The sequence below is a fragment of the Anabrus simplex genome, chromosome 9 (assembly GCF_040414725.1).
Source record: "Anabrus simplex isolate iqAnaSimp1 chromosome 9, ASM4041472v1, whole genome shotgun sequence".
Lineage (NCBI taxonomy): Eukaryota > Metazoa > Arthropoda > Insecta > Orthoptera > Tettigoniidae > Anabrus > Anabrus simplex.
Window position 1 is genome coordinate 104,599,936 of NC_090273.1, and position 19,567 is coordinate 104,619,502.

The 19,567-nt window shown below is 42.7% G+C and overlaps 1 protein-coding gene across 1 annotated transcript in view; it reads left to right on the forward strand.

Moving 5' to 3' along the window:
- Positions 1-19,567, forward strand: part of LOC136881295 (facilitated trehalose transporter Tret1) — a 44,416-nt gene that overhangs the window by 13,370 nt on the left and 11,479 nt on the right. Inside the window, exon 2 of the mRNA XM_067154093.2 lies at positions 13,448-13,560. Coding sequence (XP_067010194.2) covers positions 13,448-13,560 — 113 coding nt within the window. The remainder of the gene's footprint in view (positions 1-13,447; positions 13,561-19,567) is intronic.

Genomic DNA, 19,567 nt, shown 5'->3' on the forward strand with positions numbered 1-19,567 from the left:
AACTAAGGTGAATGCCGAGATGTGGTGGTGGTGATTATTGTTTTAAGAGGAAGTACAACTAGGCAACCATCCTCTATATAACACTAATCAGAGGGAAAAATGGAAGGGGTCCGACACTTCGAAAAATGAATATATCGGCCAAAGGAAGACAAGGACCACGAAGGGCATGAAAATGAAAGACTCCCTAGCCCTCGCAAACCTAATAGCGTCGGGGTCGGAAAAGAACAAGAGTTGACCAAGGGAGGTCGGATAGGATAGATAAAAGTGAGGAGCCTGGCACAAGTAAGTGGAAGCAATGCCAGGACTCAGCTGAGGGCCCTGTGGTCGCCAACCCACGCTCCAAAGTTTAGAGCCCTTGGGACCCCTTTTAGTCGCCTCTTACGACAGGCAGGGGATACCGTGGGTGTTATTCTACTGCCCCCAACCACAGGGGGAAAAGTTCAGAGCCCCTGGGGCCCCTTTTAGTCGCCTCTTACGACAGGCAGGGGATACCGTGGGTGTTATTATACCGCCCCCACCCACAGGGGGGACTCCAAGCTCTTGTTCCTCTACATCAAGACATCGATGTTGGCAAGAGAGAAATCTGCTTCCAGTTTCTGAAGCCACGTCATTACGTTCATCCTCGTGCTACGTCTTTTTTGAGGGGTGTGGGGGGTTCGTGAGGTTCCGTCCCGCCTCGCAGCCGGTGGTGACCTACCTGTTTGGACAAATGACCGACAAGCGAGTACTAACGCAGGAACAGAGCCTAGTACAAGAGTTCAGAATAACTTGAGGTGCAAAGGCTAGTCTTCTGCCAGCTACTTCCACCCCTCCGTAAAGGAGAAGTTATGAAGTTATGAGAAAAATCCCTAAACCCACCAGGCAATCCCATATCTCCTTTCGGCATTGGTTACCCTGTCGCGGTCATACCAGGATATCCCCGGCGCTAGACCACTGCCGCTCAAGAGACACTGTCACCCCTGGTTCATGGCCGCCTGCAAGGCTTTCAAGGTAGGAACTGGAGGAAATAAAAAAGAAATTTTGACGCGCGGTTGAGAGAGAATAAATAAATAAAAAGTAGTCTTGCAAACGACCATGCGAATGGCCAGTAATGCGAAAGCTCTTCCCAAAGGAGCTACTTCGCATACCCCCTTCAAATTAGGATATTATTTCAGCAGCTACTTATAACATTAAGGCTGATTCTCCACGAGCAGGTAAAACGCCGCTGTTCGCCCGCCTGACCGCTCAAACTTTTTGCCTATTCTACACGAGCGGTTGAATTGACGCCTGTAAACAGCGCCAAAAACGCCGGCGACAAACGCAGCCATTCTCCACCAGCGATAAACCTGCCATACTATAATGATGGATGTCGTACGAATAGGTTGTGTTGTCGGAGCTGTTCAACTACAGTTATTAGCAATATTAAAAATGAACCTGGCAAGAAAAAACGTTGGTGGACTCACCCTGCGTTATCGAATCGGCTCACCACTGGGCAATTTAAGTTAGAGGCTCACTTAGTAGTAGTAGTAGTAGTAGTAGTAGTAGTAGTAGTAGTAGTAGTAGTATGACCTGGTCTAGGATTACAATTTGCTGGGGCTATACTTTAATTAAGGCCACGGCCGCTTCCTTCCCACTCCTAGCCCTTTCCTGTCCCATCGTCGCCATAAGACCTATCTGTGTCGGTGCGACGTAAAGCAACTTACAAAACAAAAACAAAAGCAAAGAATTACAGTTTAGGCCTACTCCGAATTATAGAACCACAAATCACTAAATAATTCAAAATTCAACCCTGAAAAGAGCCGTTTCGTAAGAGCTTCTTCTGCTTCACTTTTATTAAACCTATATTCATTTTATTCCAAATTGGCAGTGAAGAGGGGCTTTCTCCTCTGGCTTTGAGGAAGAATTTGCCTCCAAGTCAGATAGTTTCTTCCCCCGCCAGTGTAGTGAATTGAGATTTTCCGATTCATAGTGTATTCCTAGGAAACAGATTAGTAAAAGGGCATAGTTTTTGCCCTGGAACTCTCCACTACTGGACCCTCCCCCATCCCCGCCGAAAAAAAGACGAAGAGTGTTCATGGATCACGGCTGTCTGCGGCTTGGTCATTCAGACTCTGAAAATTTGGATTGTTTGATCGGCAGCGTAGTACTGTTCGTTAAAAGTGAGAAAATGCGTGGTTTTTCATTTGATCGAGTATTTCATATGAATACATTGCTTTTAATCGCGCCATTCCTACTGACATCATTGTAATGACCTATGTTCATTTCAGTTGGAAAAATGACTAAGACAGTCTTTCTGAGGATGTAAAAAGGCAGTGTCTGCCATTATAATCTAAACTCCCCAACCTGATTGTGACTGATGGTAGGCAAGCGGGCCTATCGTTACAATGAATATTCCCTAACCCAGTCTTCATATGAGAAAAGACGTTTGGTGACTTTCCCGTCGCGTTTCTAGGGTAACGTTAGGAGCTATGGAATTTGATACAATCTTGCTCACAACGTGTACACTACCTAACCTATACTTCTGTATACAATGTAGAATTCCGTAGCGAAGCACGGGTACATCAGCTAGTAAAGAATATACTACACTTCAGGCAGTTCCTCTCGTGCGACAGAGGCGGGTGAACTGCTCACTGCCGCCACGTGGAGTATGACTCGCTGTTCTACCGCTAGCGGGAATGACGCCTCTGCTGGCGTTAGACCCGCCTGCCCGCTCATGGACGCGTTCACCCGCGGCGTGCAAACCGCCCGTGTAGACAGCTCTACAAATACCCCATAGTTCTGTTCCGCAAGCGGGTTTGTAGCGGGCGAACAGCAGCGTTTTACCTGCTCGTGGAGAATCAGCCTAAGGACGGACCGCATAGAGAATGTGGTGCCGCACCATTGTTGTCACAGCGGTGGTGGTGGTGTTGAATATTGTTAAAAGAGGACGTACAACTGGGCAATCATCAGCTGATAACACTGATTGGGGGGGGGAGGGGGAAGTAGAGGGGACTCGACATTTAGAAAAATGAAGGTATCAGCCAAAGAAAGACAAAGTCCACTACGGGCATGAAAATGAAAAACTCCATAGGCCTCGCAAACCTAATAGCGTCTACGTCTGAAACGAACGAGAGTTGATCAACTGAGGTCGGGTAGGATAGATGAAAGTGAGGAGCCTGGCATAAGTAAGTGGAAGCAATGCCAGGACTCAGATCAGGGCCCCGTAGTCGCCAACCCACGCTCCAAAGTTCAGAGCCCCTGAGGCCCCTTTTAGTCGCCTTTTACGACAGCGAGGGATACCGTGGGTGTTATTCTACCGCCCCCATCCACAGGGTCAGAGCCTCTGGGGGCCTTTTAGTCCCCTCCTACGACAGGCAGGGGATACCGTGGTGCTGGTGGTGATTATTGTTTTAAGAGGAAGTACAACTAGGCAACCATCCTCTATATAACACTAATCAGAGGGAAAATATGGAAGGGATCCGACACTTCGAAGAATGAAGATATCGGCCAAAGGAAGACAAGGGCCACGAAGGGCGTGAAAATGGAAGACTCTCTAGCCCTCGCAAACCTAATAGCGTCGGGGTCAGAAAAGAACAAGAGTTGACCAATGAAGGTCGGATAGGATAGATGAAAGTGAGGAGCCTGGCACAAGTAAGTGGAAGCAATGTTAGGACTCAGCTAAGGGCCCCGTGGTCACCAACCCACGCTCCAAAGTTCAGATGGTGGTGGTGGTGATTATTGTTTTAAGAGGAAGTACAACTAGGCAACCATCCTCTATATAACACTAATCAGAGGGAAAATATGGCAGGGGTCCGACACTTCGAAAAATGAAGGTATCGGCCAAAGGATGTGGTGTATCTGAGTGTGTGTATGTGTGACGGTTGGTGGTTGGTATGGGTTGGTCTGTGTCGTATTTTAGGTAAAGTATGTACGCTCAGAATATGATCTCGCCATGCACGAGAATGGGAATGGTAAGACAATGCACCAAGAAAAACACAAGGCATAAACTAGGATACTAATCCAACTGACGCAGTACCAATCAACGCACGTGATGGCGTAGCAAAAGGGGTGTAACAACTCTCCAAAAAAAAAAAAAAAAGAAATATAAGTCCGTCCGTGCACAAGTTCTCAGGTAGTTTTCAATTTTCAAGGTGAAAGGTTTTCAGCAGAGCGCATAAATGGAAGCATTTTCACTGAGTCCATATATTCAGAGGAACCGAGGTAGGTACAAAATTTGTGAGGGCAAGGAAAGGCGTACGACAACAAAAAAAGGGCAATGAAGAAATAGTTTTTTTATAATAACAATATATTAGCAAAAAACACCCAGAAGAAACATTTACAAGCCAAAGAAAACAACAATCATCCAAAGGTCAGTTAGTTCTGACTTCCAAAAGAGAAAAAACAGATGGGACGACCATACAACCTCTTTTACATGAGGAGTGTCCTACACAAGGAAAACAGAAATTTACGTATGAACACGAAAAAACATTAAAATTTGAAAGACATATGGGCCACTGTACAATAATACATGTAGAAGAAAAAAAACGCGGAAGGGATGCGGAATAGGAAGGTGGGGAAAGGGGAGGGACGTGAAAGAAAACAGTACCAATGGCTGCCAACAGGGATTTGGAAAAATAGGATCAGTCAGTATCGATGAAATTCCAAAATAGCAAACAGAAGCTAGGTGATAGTTCAATTGATTCTATTCATGCGTTTGCTCAGGAAAACAGTTGAATTTCAATGGTTCATATCGCAGCAATCACTTGACGTATCACAAAGTCCAACTTCGGAGTGAGATGGTAATGTAATTCCAAAGTAAGGTACCGCTATCAATAGCTGCAGTTAGCTTATTATCAACATGAACTGTCATTGGTAGCCAGTAACGGCAATTTGAAAATTAAGGAAGTGCAGCATTAAAAGAAAGTTCAAAGAACAACATGGAAATGAAATAAATTAAAGTTTTCGCTCACCCGTCCAGCAGTCGTAGCTTTTCAACGGTATACAAAAGCACATTTTAAAAGAAACATTGCACACAGTCCAGCTGGTAGCAAAATAAAACCAAGTCCTCCCTCCACACAAATCGTCGTGTTCATCCCAACTCGCTGCTCAAGCCCAGAGCAGGCCAATTTATATTCAAGTAGAAGCGTCCAGAAAGGACGAGAGCATACAGTACCCAATGCGCAGCGAAGCGGTAGGGGAAGGAAAGAGGGAGGGTAAGCAGCACGAGCAGTTGAAGCTGGACGGGCGAAGAGAGCACAGGCAGGTTAGTAGCGGCATATGCAGCGTAGTAAACGTAGAATCCATAAAACAGTAGAAAAATTCGGAGCACGTTATATACTCCCAGCAGCCGGAGAAATCCGAAGGATTGGGTATAGAAGCGACGAAAGTCCATTGATGCTCCAGAGGGGCGCCGAACTCAGGAACACGAAGAGAGTGTCGTCGTCGAGGAGGCAAAAACAAAAAGCAAGAACAGGCATGAGTTACAAGTAAGAAGAGAAAAGAAAAAAAGGGAGGGGCAGAGGGGAGGGGAATAAAAGAGAAAGAACGATCCGGATCGAAAAAAGGGAGGGATGAGACAAGAAAAGGAGAGGGGTTACAAAAAAAATTTACAATAAAAGTTACAATATGTATATATAAGTGGCCGTACAAAAATTTTACAAAAAAGTTAAGTAAATGAAAGTACAATGACAGAGGAGTATTTAATAAAATGGTGTCCCATAAAAAAAGAAACCCATCAGGGGAAATGATCGATGGGGGAGCCGGAGGAAGTGACGAAGTGTGTGGAGGGAGCATGACCGGGTGAGCGAAAGAAAAAAGCAAAGATATGAACCACAGAAAAAACGGAAAGAAAAAGGGGGGGGGACATGGGTGAACAAACGCAAGTAAAGAAAAAACAATAGTACACTAGGAAAAAAAAGATGAAATGAAGTATGAATTGTCCATCCCTGCGGCAAGCCAAGGGGTTAAGCGGAGAACTTTTTTAAGAGGGAAAAATGAGCCTTACGAATATCATTAGGATTGTCCAAGGATTGCAACAAAGCTGTAACAGGGGACGGAAAGGAAAGAATGCGAAAGGGCCCAAGCCAACGGGGAGAAAGCTTAGCAGATAAGTGTTGAGAGGAGGAACTGATGGGATGGTTTTTGAAGAGAACTAAATCCAAAGGTTTGAAGGTGGGAGAGCGAACGCGAGAATTGTAAGCTTTTTTTTATGGAGGTCTCTGGCTTGAAACAACTTTTTGAGAGCATCCTGCAAATGATCAGGGGTGAGAAGATGAGGTGGAGTGTTCAACAAAGAGGACAAATCCCATGTCAAAGAGAGAGGGGTGTGTAATTCACGGCCTAAAAATAATTTAGCCGGAGTATAAGAGGTTGAATTATGAACAGTAGCGTTTGATGCCAAGGCAAAATAAGGCAATTCGGCATCCCAAGTCCGGTGATCATGTGAATGAAAAATAGATAGAAGGGATTTTAGATTACGATGATAACGCTCAACGATGTTAGCTTGAGGGTGGTAGGGGGAAATATTGATTTTCTTAATCCCATGAGAAAAACAAAAATTATAGAAGAGTTTAGAGGTGAAAACAGTAGCATTATCAGACACCAACATTTTAGGAATTCCAGTGATGGGGAAAATTTGGGTAGATAGTAAGTTAATAATTATCTGGGAAGAAATAGTTCGTAAAGGACGAAGAACAATAAATTTAGAAAAACCATCGAGTAAGGTGAAAATATAAGAGTTAGATTTCGAAGATTTTACAAGAGGTCCCACAATATCAACATAGAATTTCTCAGCAAGGTAAGTAGGGGGGAGGCAGCATAATTACCATAGGGCTGATGATTGGGGGGCTTATGTTTCTGACACAAGTCACATAAGCCGAGTAAGGTGAAAATATAAGAGTTAGATTTCGAAGATTTTACAAGAGGTCCCACAATATCAACATAGAATTTCTCAGCAAGGTAAGTAGGGGGGAGGCAGCATAATTACCATAGGGCTGATGATTGGGGGGCTTATGTTTCTGACACAAGTCACATAAGCGGACCCAGGAATATACCTCTTTCCGCATCTGAGGCCAAAAGAACTGAGAAGCAAGACGAGCATAAGTTTTAGACATGCCAAAGTGACCCCCAACAGGGGATCCATGGAAATACTGAAAAACCATTTGTCGGAGACTGGAAGGGAGAACGAGACGAGGAGTGGCGCGCGGAGTAGGTTTGAAAATTAAAAGGTGATTGTGGAGACGAAAGGGGCCAGAATAATCGGGAGAAGAAAGATCTTGACAAAGTTGTTGACAATAAGGATCAAGTTTTTGATGATCAAGACATGATTGAAAGGAAAGGGGAAAATTGATAAGGGAAGAAATAGAAGTAACAGAGTTGATAGGAAGTTGATTAAGCTCAGAAAGATGAGATGAAGTATCATCAAAAAGCCGAGATAGCGCGTCAGCAACAGAATTATGATACCCGGAAACGAACTTAAGAGAAAATTTGAAACGGGATAGGCGAAGCAACCATCTACCGGTACGTCCAATTTTGGGGGCATTATGTAATAACCAAGAAAGGGCCTGGTTATCAGTACTAACTAAAAATTCGCGATGGTCTAAGTACTCCGCAAAATGCTCAATGGAAAGAATGAGAGCTAAAGCCTCCCTTTCATACACAGAATATTTACGTTCAACGGGGGTAAGAAGACGACTGAAATAAGCAACAGGTAAAGTTTGATTCTTCGTCTGCTGGAGAACAGCACCTATGGCAACATCGGAGGCGTCAGTGGAAAGTTCAAATTTAAAATCAAAATCAGGGATTTGCAAAAGAGGGGCCTGAGAGAGCTTAGATTTTAACGTATCAAAGGCGGTTTGTTGAAGAGAAGACCAATGAAATTTGATACCTTTACGTTTAAGCAGATTGAGGGGTTCGGAAAGTAAAGAAATTTGGGAATATATTTGGCATAAAAACCAATCATCCCAAGAAAAGAACGTAATTGCTTAAGATTAGAGGGAGGAGGTATTTTGTGAATGGCAGAAACTCTTTCAGGGTCGACAGCCACACCCTGTGAACTTAAGATGTGACCCAAAAATTTAATAGATGTCTGGGCGATAAGCACCTTAGAAGGGTTGACAGTTAAGCCGACTGAGCGGAGGCGAGTCAATACTACACGAACATGGAGTAAATGGGTTTCAAAATCTGAAGAATAAATAAGAATATCATCAATAAAAGGAAATAAGTATTTATATTGTATATCAGCAAACAAGGAATCCACAAACCGCTGCATAATTTGTGAGCCAAGATTCAAACCGATAGGGACTTTTTTGAATTGATATAGTCCATTCGGGGTAATAAAAGCCGTATAGCGAGAACTAACGTCATCTAAAGGAATTTGATTATAAGCCGAATTTAAATCAAAGATGGTAAAAAACTGAGCATTTGAAAAATGTTGAAAAGCAGATTGCAATTTTGGCATAGGATAGGCATCATAGAGGATGCGAGAATTTAATTTTCTATAGTCCACTATAAAACGAGAGGATCCATCGGGTTTATCGACGATGAAAGCGGGAGAGGCATAATTAGAAGATGATGGAATAATAGTCTCAGTTTGAAGCATTTGATCAACTAAGGAATTCAAAATTTTCATGCGAGGGGGACTCAAGAAATAAGGAGAAGAACGAACCGGGGTAGGATCAGTAAGATCAATGTGAGCAGAAATTTTTTTTACGGTGCCCAAAGTGGGGGTAATGACATCGGAAAACTCTTCAAGTAAGGACTGAACGCGGTCAGAATGAACAGAATTTATAGGTAAACATGTAGAGGGATGAGAAAGAGGGAAGTCAAAACTATGAACCAATGGAATAGACTTAGAGGAAAAATGAAAGGAGACCGTAGAGTTGACCGAATCCAATATAAGTCCAGTATGGGAAAAAAATCAAAACCTAAAATAATAGGTGATGATAAGGTCTGAACAACCAAAAAGGTAAAAGGCCAAGAAAAATCTTGCATCTTAATATTCAAAGAAATAGCACCAACGATTTCTAAAGGTTGATTGCAGGCAGAAAGACAACGTACAGTAGAGGGAGAATAGGAGAGCTGGGGACATAAAGATTGCAAAGATTGAAAAAATGACAAACTAATAAGAGAAACAGCAGCACCAGAATCTAACAAAGCAAGAGAGGGTAGGTTATTAACGGTGACGAGAACATGAGAGGTCGGAGGTAGGAAAGAGGTAGAACAAGGCGAAAAGGAAGAAGAGGTGAAGGGAATGGGTGAAATCACAGAGGTAGGACGAGGTGTCTGAAGAGTGTGGGAAGGCAGATTTTCCCCATGAATACGCCGACTGCCTAGCGGCGAGGGGGAAAGGCGTTTCCCACAGGCAGAGTGGTGCAAAACTTAGAAATATGACCCGGTCCTTTACAGCGAAAACAGACAATGGGGGAACGAACATTAGAAGGACGCAGAGCAGAAGATGATGTGGAGGAAAAGGAAGACGGAATAGGCGGTGGTGGAACGGAAGAATAATAAGAAGTATCGCTTAACGCAGACAAAGCATGAGATTGAGCCAGATTATATAATTGAAGCATAGAAGTTGGAGGGTTCAGTGCATTAAAAAGTTGTCGAAAGGAGGGAGTAGCATAAAACTGAACAATCGAAATTAATTCAGCAACATTGTGGGCAATATTTAGTACATCACTATAAGTAGTGATAGAATCTAAATAATCATGTGCGGATTCAGTCGGAAGTTGGTGACGACGAATGAACTCGGTACTGAGTTTAAAACGTATCTCATAAGGCAAAAAATAATTATGAATAGCATTACGTAACTCATACCAGGTGGAAAAATGAGACATGTTATCCAACCAAAATTTAGAAAAAAAACCCGTGGTCTTAGCGGATAACAAACCAAGCATTTGAGGAAAAGAGGCTAAATTGAGATTGAGAAATTTACGAACAGAGAAAAGCCACATAGTAAGGTTACGAGGATCAGTCGCTATTAACTGCGGAACCTGAAGTAAAGATTGTTTGATAATATGAACATTCAAGGAACTGTCAACAGCACTAAGTTGGGGAGTGGATGGAGAAGAATGGGGGCCTAGATCCGGAGCCATGTTGTGATGGTGAAAAACGGGAAAGACTTGTGATCAGAAAACGGGTTAGTGGATGAAGGAGTCGAAGGATAAGAGAAGGAACTCGGAGGAGTAGAAATAGAAAAAGAAATCAAGTCATTGACGGGAGGGTTAGGCAAAGAAAGATTATGATAAGTAGGAGGGGGAGAAGAATTGTCGTCACCCAAAGGGAAATTATCAGAGAAGCATGCCATAATGGAAAATTTACTAAAAGAAATGGAGTAATGAGAGAAAAAGGTCTGCTACCATTTGTGGTGTATCTGAGTGTGTGTATGTGTGACGGTTGGTGGTTGGTATGGGTTGGTCTGTGTCGTATTTTAGGTAAAGTATGTACGCTCAGAATATGATCTCGCCATGCACGAGAATGGGAATGGTAAGACAATGCACCAAGAAAAACACAAGGCATAAACTAGGATACTAATCCAACTGACGCAGTACCAATCAACGCACGTGATGGCGTAGCAAAAGGGGTGTAACAACTCTCCAAAAAAAAAAAAAAAGAAATATAAGTCCGTCCGTGCACAAGTTCTCAGGTAGTTTTCAATTTTCAAGGTGAAAGGTTTTCAGCAGAGCGCATAAATGGAAGCATTTTCACTGAGTCCATATATTCAGAGGAACCGAGGTAGGTACAAAATTTGTGAGGGCAAGGAAAGGCGTACGACAACAAAAAAAGGGCAATGAAGAAATAGTTTTTTTATAATAACAATATATTAGCAAAAAACACCCAGAAGAAACATTTACAAGCCAAAGAAAACAACAATCATCCAAAGGTCAGTTAGTTCTGACTTCCAAAAGAGAAAAAACAGATGGGACGACCATACAACCTCTTTTACATGAGGAGTGTCCTACACAAGGAAAACAGAAATTTACGTATGAACACGAAAAAACATTAAAATTTGAAAGACATATGGGCCACTGTACAATAATACATGTAGAAGAAAAAAAACGCGGAAGGGATGCGGAATAGGAAGGTGGGGAAAGGGGAGGGACGTGAAAGAAAACAGTACCAATGGCTGCCAACAGGGATTTGGAAAAATAGGATCAGTCAGTATCGATGAAATTCCAAAATAGCAAACAGAAGCTAGGTGATAGTTCAATTGATTCTATTCATGCGTTTGCTCAGGAAAACAGTTGAATTTCAATGGTTCATATCGCAGCAATCACTTGACGTATCACAAAGTCCAACTTCGGAGTGAGATGGTAATGTAATTCCAAAGTAAGGTACCGCTATCAATAGCTGCAGTTAGCTTATTATCAACATGAACTGTCATTGGTAGCCAGTAACGGCAATTTGAAAATTAAGGAAGTGCAGCATTAAAAGAAAGTTCAAAGAACAACATGGAAATGAAATAAATTAAAGTTTTCGCTCACCCGTCCAGCAGTCGTAGCTTTTCAACGGTATACAAAAGCACATTTTAAAAGAAACATTGCACACAGTCCAGCTGGTAGCAAAATAAAACCAAGTCCTCCCTCCACACAAATCGTCGTGTTCATCCCAACTCGCTGCTCAAGCCCAGAGCAGGCCAATTTATATTCAAGTAGAAGCGTCCAGAAAGGACGAGAGCATACAGTACCCAATGCGCAGCGAAGCGGTAGGGGAAGGAAAGAGGGAGGGTAAGCAGCACGAGCCGTTGAAGCTGGACGGGCGAAGAGAGCACAGGCAGGTTAGTAGCGGCATATGCAGCGTAGTAAACGTAGAATCCATAAAACAGTAGAAAAATTCGGAGCACGTTATAAGGAAGACAAGGGCCACGAAGGGCATGAAAATAAAAGACTCCCTAGCCCTCGCAAACCTAATAGCGTCGGGGTCGGAAAAGAACAAGAGTTGACCAAGGGAGGTCGGATAGGATAGATGAAAGTAAGGAGCCTGGCACAAGTAAGTGGAAGCAATGCCAGGACTCAGCTAAGGGCCCCGTGGTCGCCAACCCACGCTCCAAAGTTCAGAGCCCCTGGGGCCCCTTTTAGTCGCCTCTTACGATAGGCAGGGGATACCTTGGGTGTTATTCTACTGCCCCCACCCACAGGGGGATATGGTTCCAGTGTATGGGATCCTCACCAGGATTACTTGATACAATAAGTGGAAATAATTCAAAGGAAAGCAGTACGATTTGTTCTGGGTGTTTTTCAACAAAGGTGTAGTGTTACGAAAATTGTACAAATTTTGGGCTGTGAGATGGATGTGGTGGTGGTGGTGGTGGTGGTGGTGGTGATTATTGTTTTAAGAGGAAGTACAACTGGGCAACCATCCTCTATATAACATTAATCAGAGTGAAGAAATGGAAGGGTCCGACACTTCGAAAAATGAAGGTGACAGCCAAAGGAAGACAAGGGCCACGAAGGCCGTGAAAATGAGATTCCCTAGGCCTCCCTCCATACGTAGTACCGTCGGGGTCGAAAAGAACAAGAGTTGACCAAGGAAGGTCAGACAGGATAGATAAAAGTGGGAGCCAGGCACAAGAAAGTGGAAGCAATGTCAGAACTCAGCTAAGGGCCCCGTGGTCGCCAACCCACGCTCGAAAGTAGAGACCCCCTGGGGCCCCTTTTAGTCACCTCTTACGACAGGCAGGGGATACCGTGGGTGTCATTCTACCGCCCCCACCCACAGGGGGATTTGGGCTGTGAAGACTTGGGAGTATGGAGACGAGATGCTCGACTATGTGGTATGTTTCGAGCTGTCAGTGGAGAATTCGTGTGGAATGATATAAAGTAGACGAATAAGTTTGAGTGATGTTTTTAAAAGTAGGAAAGAAGTATGGAATTCAAGAGGATATTGGGGCAAATATTCATTTATAGGAAGAGGAGTTAGGGATTGGAATAATTTACAAGGGAGATGTTCAATAAATTTCCAAATTCTTTGCAATTCTTTAAGAAAAGGCTGGGAAAACAACAGATAGGGAATACGCCACCTGGACGACTGCCGTACCCTAAATGATGATCAGTGGTGATTGATTGATTGATTGATTGATTGATTGATTGATTGATTGATTGATTGATTGATTGATTGATTGATTGATTGATTGATTGATTGATTGATTGATTGATTGATTGATTGATTGATTGATTGATTGATTGATTGATTGATTGATTGATTGATTGATTGATTGATTGATTGATTGATTGATTGATTGATTGATTGATTGATTGATTGATTGATTGATTGATTGATTGATTGATTGATTGATTGATTGATTGATTGATTGATTGGGTATATAATGTATAACTTCCTTTAAATATTATACTGAAATATTTAAAGGAAGTTAAACATTTATCTTGACTGTACATTTCTAGCTTGTGAGAAAAGTATTAGGCTAAATATTAAGGTAAATTGAAATTTACAGAACAAATACTAATCATTACGTGTTTTATTTCATCTGCAGGGAATCAAAAGTGCCAGATTTCATGGATATCCTGGAAAATGAGGATGCAGAATGTCACAGCCGTCCTTCACGTATTAGGAGGTACCTATGCCAGTATGCGGCAACAATCATAGGTAACGTAGCCTCTTATTCCCTCTTGAAAATTAACCATATAATTTAAGTTGTTTAACACGGGTTCAATGTTGTTCAATAATTTATTTGTTTTATTTTCTTCTTGCGTACGCATTGATTATAAAATAATGAAATAATGCTCAACTACGGTATGCAATGAAAGTGAGAGATCGTAAGACGAAAATTCAGAAAAGCTTTTCGATGGTGGTGGTGATTGTACCGGGCGGTACACCTCTACACCGTTTAATTAAAAGTTGCGCCAGTTGAAACTCCTCTTCTGGAGGAAGGTTGAACTTTATCTATTCTATTAATTCTCTACTTTTTCAGAAGATGTCACCACGTGGAAAATTTTGAGTTTTTGAACTGTGTCACTTTTGATGTGTTTTTGTCTCGCTTGAAGTAAGAAGTGTGAACTTTCTCTTCTAGAGGACACTACTGAAGAATTACAATAGTGCAACCTAGTGCGAAATCAAAGAACTATTTTGTTGAAGAAATTTTTATTTCAAATGTTTGTTCCTTGCTAAATTTCTTTCTGTTATTGTTTAAGTTGGCTGTATACCCCTCTTTTTCCCCTTAGTTTGGATCTAGCCAATCCCGAATTTCGTTAATTAATTTTCCACCAATAATGTGTTTCTTTTTCCTCTATGTAGGGGTTTATTTTCCCTAGCCAATAAAATTTTTTGTGGGAGGGTGTTTTATTTCCCCTAACGCCTAGAATCTTCCGCGAGAGGATATAAACTGCTGATTTTAGGGTCTCCAGGCCACTTCTGTTCCATCTTTCAGTGTATTAAGTACATAGCAGGAGGCGGGAAGCGCCTCTTTCTTCGGCGGCGTCTACAACAAGGTAATGGCCAAGTAATAACTTCTTTCTTTGCTTGCTTAGCAGTTTAATCTTCGGGGCGGGTTCTAGGCCTTCCACCATGTAACCTTCCTTTAAAATGTAAAGACTACTGGTACCTATCCTATCTTCTAAACCACATATTGGGATAGAGAGTGCTAACCCTCTCGAGTTCCCACTCATATTGTTTTGAGGTGGACTTATTTTCTCAAACCAATTCTTCCGTGATGTAATGTAAATTGTTATTTTCTGAAGTCACCTCCGTAGTATGGGATTAGCCCTTGTATTAACGGCCTAGTGCCAAGTAGGTCTTAAACAAAGTGTATCAGGAGTGCGGTTAGCCTCCTCTCAAATTGTTATTTTAGAGGTCATGCAATCAACTTTCTTTTTCATTCAATAGACCTCAGTAGGTTGGGTATTTTACCCCTGTGAATACGTCCTTAGAGGACAGCTTGAAGGTAGAGTTTGGTGTGGCCTTTGAGAGGCTTAAATTTTGAGAGCGGATCGCTCTTTTGAAATGGAGTGTCATATGCCTCGTGGAGGCTTTTCTGTGTAATTCGGAGCCAGGGGCTCCTAGGGATGAATGGGGTTTTCTGCCCCTCTGTTAAAACTTGTGTTTGTGGTAAAACTGAGCTGATCGCTGAAGTCAGGGCGTGAAGCCCAAAACCTGTAAATATTGTAACTCCCCTTGTTTTGCTACATTGTACCTGCCATGTCTGTTATTGCTTTGTTTTTGAAAAGGAAATATAACCTTGTTAAATTTTAAATTAATTTTACATGCACTATAATTTCGTAGCTTGAAACCCATTCACACCCGCACCTTCTTTTACGCATAACTACCGCTAAAACACGGTAACAAGTGGTAGCAGAACGTGGTTGAATGGGTCTCAATTTAGCCCCTTTTGACGGCTAAACATTGCTTTGATTCGAACTCTAACAATTTTCTCAGTTGCTGGAATTTTTTGAGTTTTTCAAAATTGTTCCGTCATCATGCCCGGCCCTCGCGATGTTCTCCTCCTTAACTACTTGCGCAAAGAGGAGTTGATATACGAGTTAACTATCAGAAATGTGCAATCTGGAGGCACGGTTGCAATCGACACCAACAAGCTTAGAGAGTCCCTTGATTTGCCCATTTCCATCCCCAATTTGGGAGAGAAAGAAATTGATGACTCTCTTTCCACGATCGTTGAGAATATTACTGGGCTAGCATCTGTAGTCAGCTTTTTTGATGAAAACGATCCGTCTCCTAATCAAATTAAGCGTGTGCAAGGCAGGCTATATCACTTTTCAAATAGAGTTAATGATCTGTTGTCTCTGAAGGTGAATGACGTTCAGAGGAAGCAAGCTAATACGCTCCTTGAAACTATCTCTGAATTGTCTAGTAAAGTCACTCAATTGTTAACTGGGGAAGTTCCTCCCAAATCTGATCAGCCCACCGTTGTGAATGTAAGTAGTGAGGAAGAACCTGCTAAGGGAGAAGGCAATAGGATAACCGTTGCTGCTCAAACTATCTCTGCCCCATTGGACAACGAGTCTGAACGCCGCACATCGTTGAACAATGTACGTGCTGAATTAACTTCCTTGCCATTGAAACCTTTACCTACTATGTCGCCCGGGTTTAGCAGCTTGCCTCATCCATTGGCAATGTTGCTCAGAGGTATATCCAAGTTTTCCGTTAATACCACCAGTGACGTAATTTCATTTTTAAGATTTCTAGTGGAATTTCAGGATCATGCCCTTGTGTTTTCTCTTTCCCCATGTCAAATTTTGCAAATTATCTATCCTTATGCTATTGGGGTTCTCTCAGATAAAATAGTAAGAGCCATAGCTGAACAGTCATCTATCGAAGATTTCCATGCACATCTGCTTGCAAATTTTATTCCTGCCCGCGCGAGGTCATCTCTTATTCAGAAATACTATTATCGAGTACAGAGGTTGGACGAAAACTTGGCTGACTTCATCCAAGATATTAAGTTTTATACTAGGGTGTTTGCTCTTCACTTCCCTGAGGATCAAATTGTACAAGCTATTGTGGAAGGCATTTCACCATCTTATAGATCATACTTGTGTTTTGCGGCGTGCCCGCAAACTTTCTCTGAACTTGAAGCGTTGGCCGTCTCAGCGGAAGGAGTTAGATACGCTGATTCTTTGCGTGTAGCGAAAGAACCCCCGCCTTCCTTTAGTAACACTCGGCCTCCACCTCGCCGACCAGTCACGCCCCGTAAATGTTATGCTTGCGGGTCGCCTGACCATCTTCGCAATAAGTGTCCTCTGATCAAGTCTAGTAGGGCAAATAATGGAGCTGGTTCATCACAAGGCTGTTTTAAGTGTGGGGCCTTCTCACATATCGCCAAAAATTGCCCAAACTCAAATAGCACCCCCTCCTGCTCAACTTCTGGTGCAAATTCCACCTATGCCAATAATAAAAAGTGACTAGTGGCATCGGCTGAGTCGACTAATCCATCTTCCCGAGACTCAGCCCCTAGTAAACAGGTTGTAAATGCAGAGAACAATCAGCCTTCAAATTCATCTTTTGAATGCCCTAAAGAATGTCTTAGGATTGCGGCGGATACCCCCGCACCTGTTCCTTTTCTTAAGATTGAGTTAAATAACGAGCCTATAACAGCTCTCTTAGATTCAGGCAGTGTTTGTTCGATTATTTCGGCTGAATGGTATTCTAAATTGAAATCTGTTTGTAAACTACCTGACCATGTCTCAGCTCTTATTCAATATGTTTCGGCTAATTCATCGCCATTAGAAATTCTAGGTTCCGTACTGGTCAAAATTCGTATTTTTAAATTTACATGGAAAATCAAACTGTTTGTGGCTAAGCACTTGTCTTGCCCCATCATATTGGGAGCGGACTTCATTTCTCACACTGGTCTTGTGCTCGATCTCCAGAGTAGGTCGTGCACATTCAAATTTGCGTCCAATTGTAGAATTCCCTTGTTAAAGTGTAATTCTGTATCATGTTCATCTATTTCGCCTACCCAGGATGAGATGTTGTTAGACCTTAGACATCTACCTGAGGATCAGGCTGATAGTATTCGGAAACTGTGTCAGTCGTTTCCCGAGGTGTTCTCTGATACTCTTGGTGTTACTGACCTTATTGAATACAAAATTGAGGTCACGGATTCGATTCCTGTCCGTTTTCCACCGTATAGGCTATCTCCACCTAAAATGAAGGCTCTGAAAGAAATCATCGATCAGATGTTGAAGGATGGTATTATTAGGCCCTCTAAGTCAGCGTATTCTTCGCCTATTTTTCTAGTCCCGAAACCCCAAGGAGGCTTCAGGCCTGTCATTGATTACAGGGCTCTCAATCGGAAGGTGGTGTTGCAATCTGTGCCCCTTCCCGACCTTCATTCTTGTTTTTCATGGTTTCGTAAGGCCAAGTTCTTCACCATCTTGGACTTAAATCAGGCCTATAATCAAATTCCCCTAGCCGAAGAGTCTAAACATCTTACAGCGTTTGCCACGGACTGGAATTTATATGAATACAACCGCGTGCCTTTCGGGCTCCCTACGGGAGCAGCTGTACTCACTAGGCTGCTAGATAGGGTCTTCTCCGACATCAAATTCGAGTACTTATATCACTACTTAGATGATGTCGTCGTATTTTCCGAAACCTATGAAGAACATCTAGATCATCTGCGAGAAGTTCTCAATCGCCTTCGTAAGGCTGGGTTAACTGTTAAGTTGTCCAAGGTTGCCTTTGCTAAGCCCTCTATGTCATTTCTAGATCATATTGTGTCACCTGATGGTGTAGCAGTCGATCATTCTAGAACACAGGCCATCCGTGATTTTAAACCTCCCAAGGACATTAAAGGTATCGCCAGGTTCATTGGCATGGTGAATTTCTTCAGGAAGTTCATTCCTAACTTCGCTAATAGAGCGGCGCCCTTAAACCTTCTTCGTAGGAAAGGCATCAAATTCGAGTGGGGACCTTCTCAACAAGCCGCTTTCGAAGACCTTAAATTAGCTCTCTGTAATGCCCCTGTACTTGCTATGCCGGATTTCTCGAAGAAATTCATCGTCCAAACCGACGCGTCGTCGTCGGCGGTAGCTGCAGTCCTCCTTCAAGAGACTGAACTAGGGAGGCGCCCCATCGCCTATGCGTCTAGGACATTGTCAGCTCAAGAAGCAAAGTACTCCATATATGAGCTTGAAGGTTTGGCAGTCTTATTCGCCTTAGAAAAGTTCCGTCTCTATCTGGAACACGTCAAATTCGACTTGGAGACAGATAATCAAGCCTTAAGCTGGGTCTTAGGTAGGCCGCGTCGTACTGGTCGTATAGCCCGTTGGGCCATCCGTATTTCTGCCTTCCAATTCGATGTACGACATATCAGAGGTACTGAAAATGTTGTTGCTGATGGACTCAGCCGTATGTTTTCTAACGACGTCGAGACCCATGAACCTGTCGACAGTTCATCACCTTCCGAGTCCATACTATCTGAGGTTAATGCCATCCTAACAGATGCTCCCATGCTCTTTAGAGATATTGAGAAGTACCAACGTGAAGATCCGACGCTGGCTCCGATAATGGAAACCCTTTCTTCTGGGGAACATGTTGTCCCTTATGTTCTGAGGAATGGTGTTTTATGTTGCCCTTCGAGGCATGACAAGATGATGAAAGTTGTCGTTCCAGCTGTTCTTGTGCCTATGATCTTCAAGTATTATCATGAGACCCCATTAGGAGGGCATCTTGGAATCTTTAAAACCCGTGAAAAAATTCGTGAAATGTTCATTTGGAAAGGTATGGACGGTGAAATCCGTGAACTTGTAAAAGCTTGTAAATCTTGTTTGCTTAGTAAACCCACCATGTCCACCAAGGTAGGCCTTTTGTCTTCGCATCAAGCGTCGCGCCCCATGGAACGCCTGTATATCGATTATGTAGGACCCTTCCCCCAGTCAAAGGGTAATGCTAACAAGTTCATCTTTGTGTGCGTAGATGGCTTTACTAGATTTTCTTGGTTATTTCCGACTAAGCTGGCTACCGCTCAGTCCACCATTACTTGCCTAAATTCTATTTTTGCTTCTTTTGGTCCGTGCCAATATATTGTATCTGATAATGCTAAGGCGTTCACATCAAATTTATTTCGTAAATTCTGTTTTGACTTGTCCATCTCTCATGTAACTACTTCCGCTTATTACCCTCAACCATCTCTGGC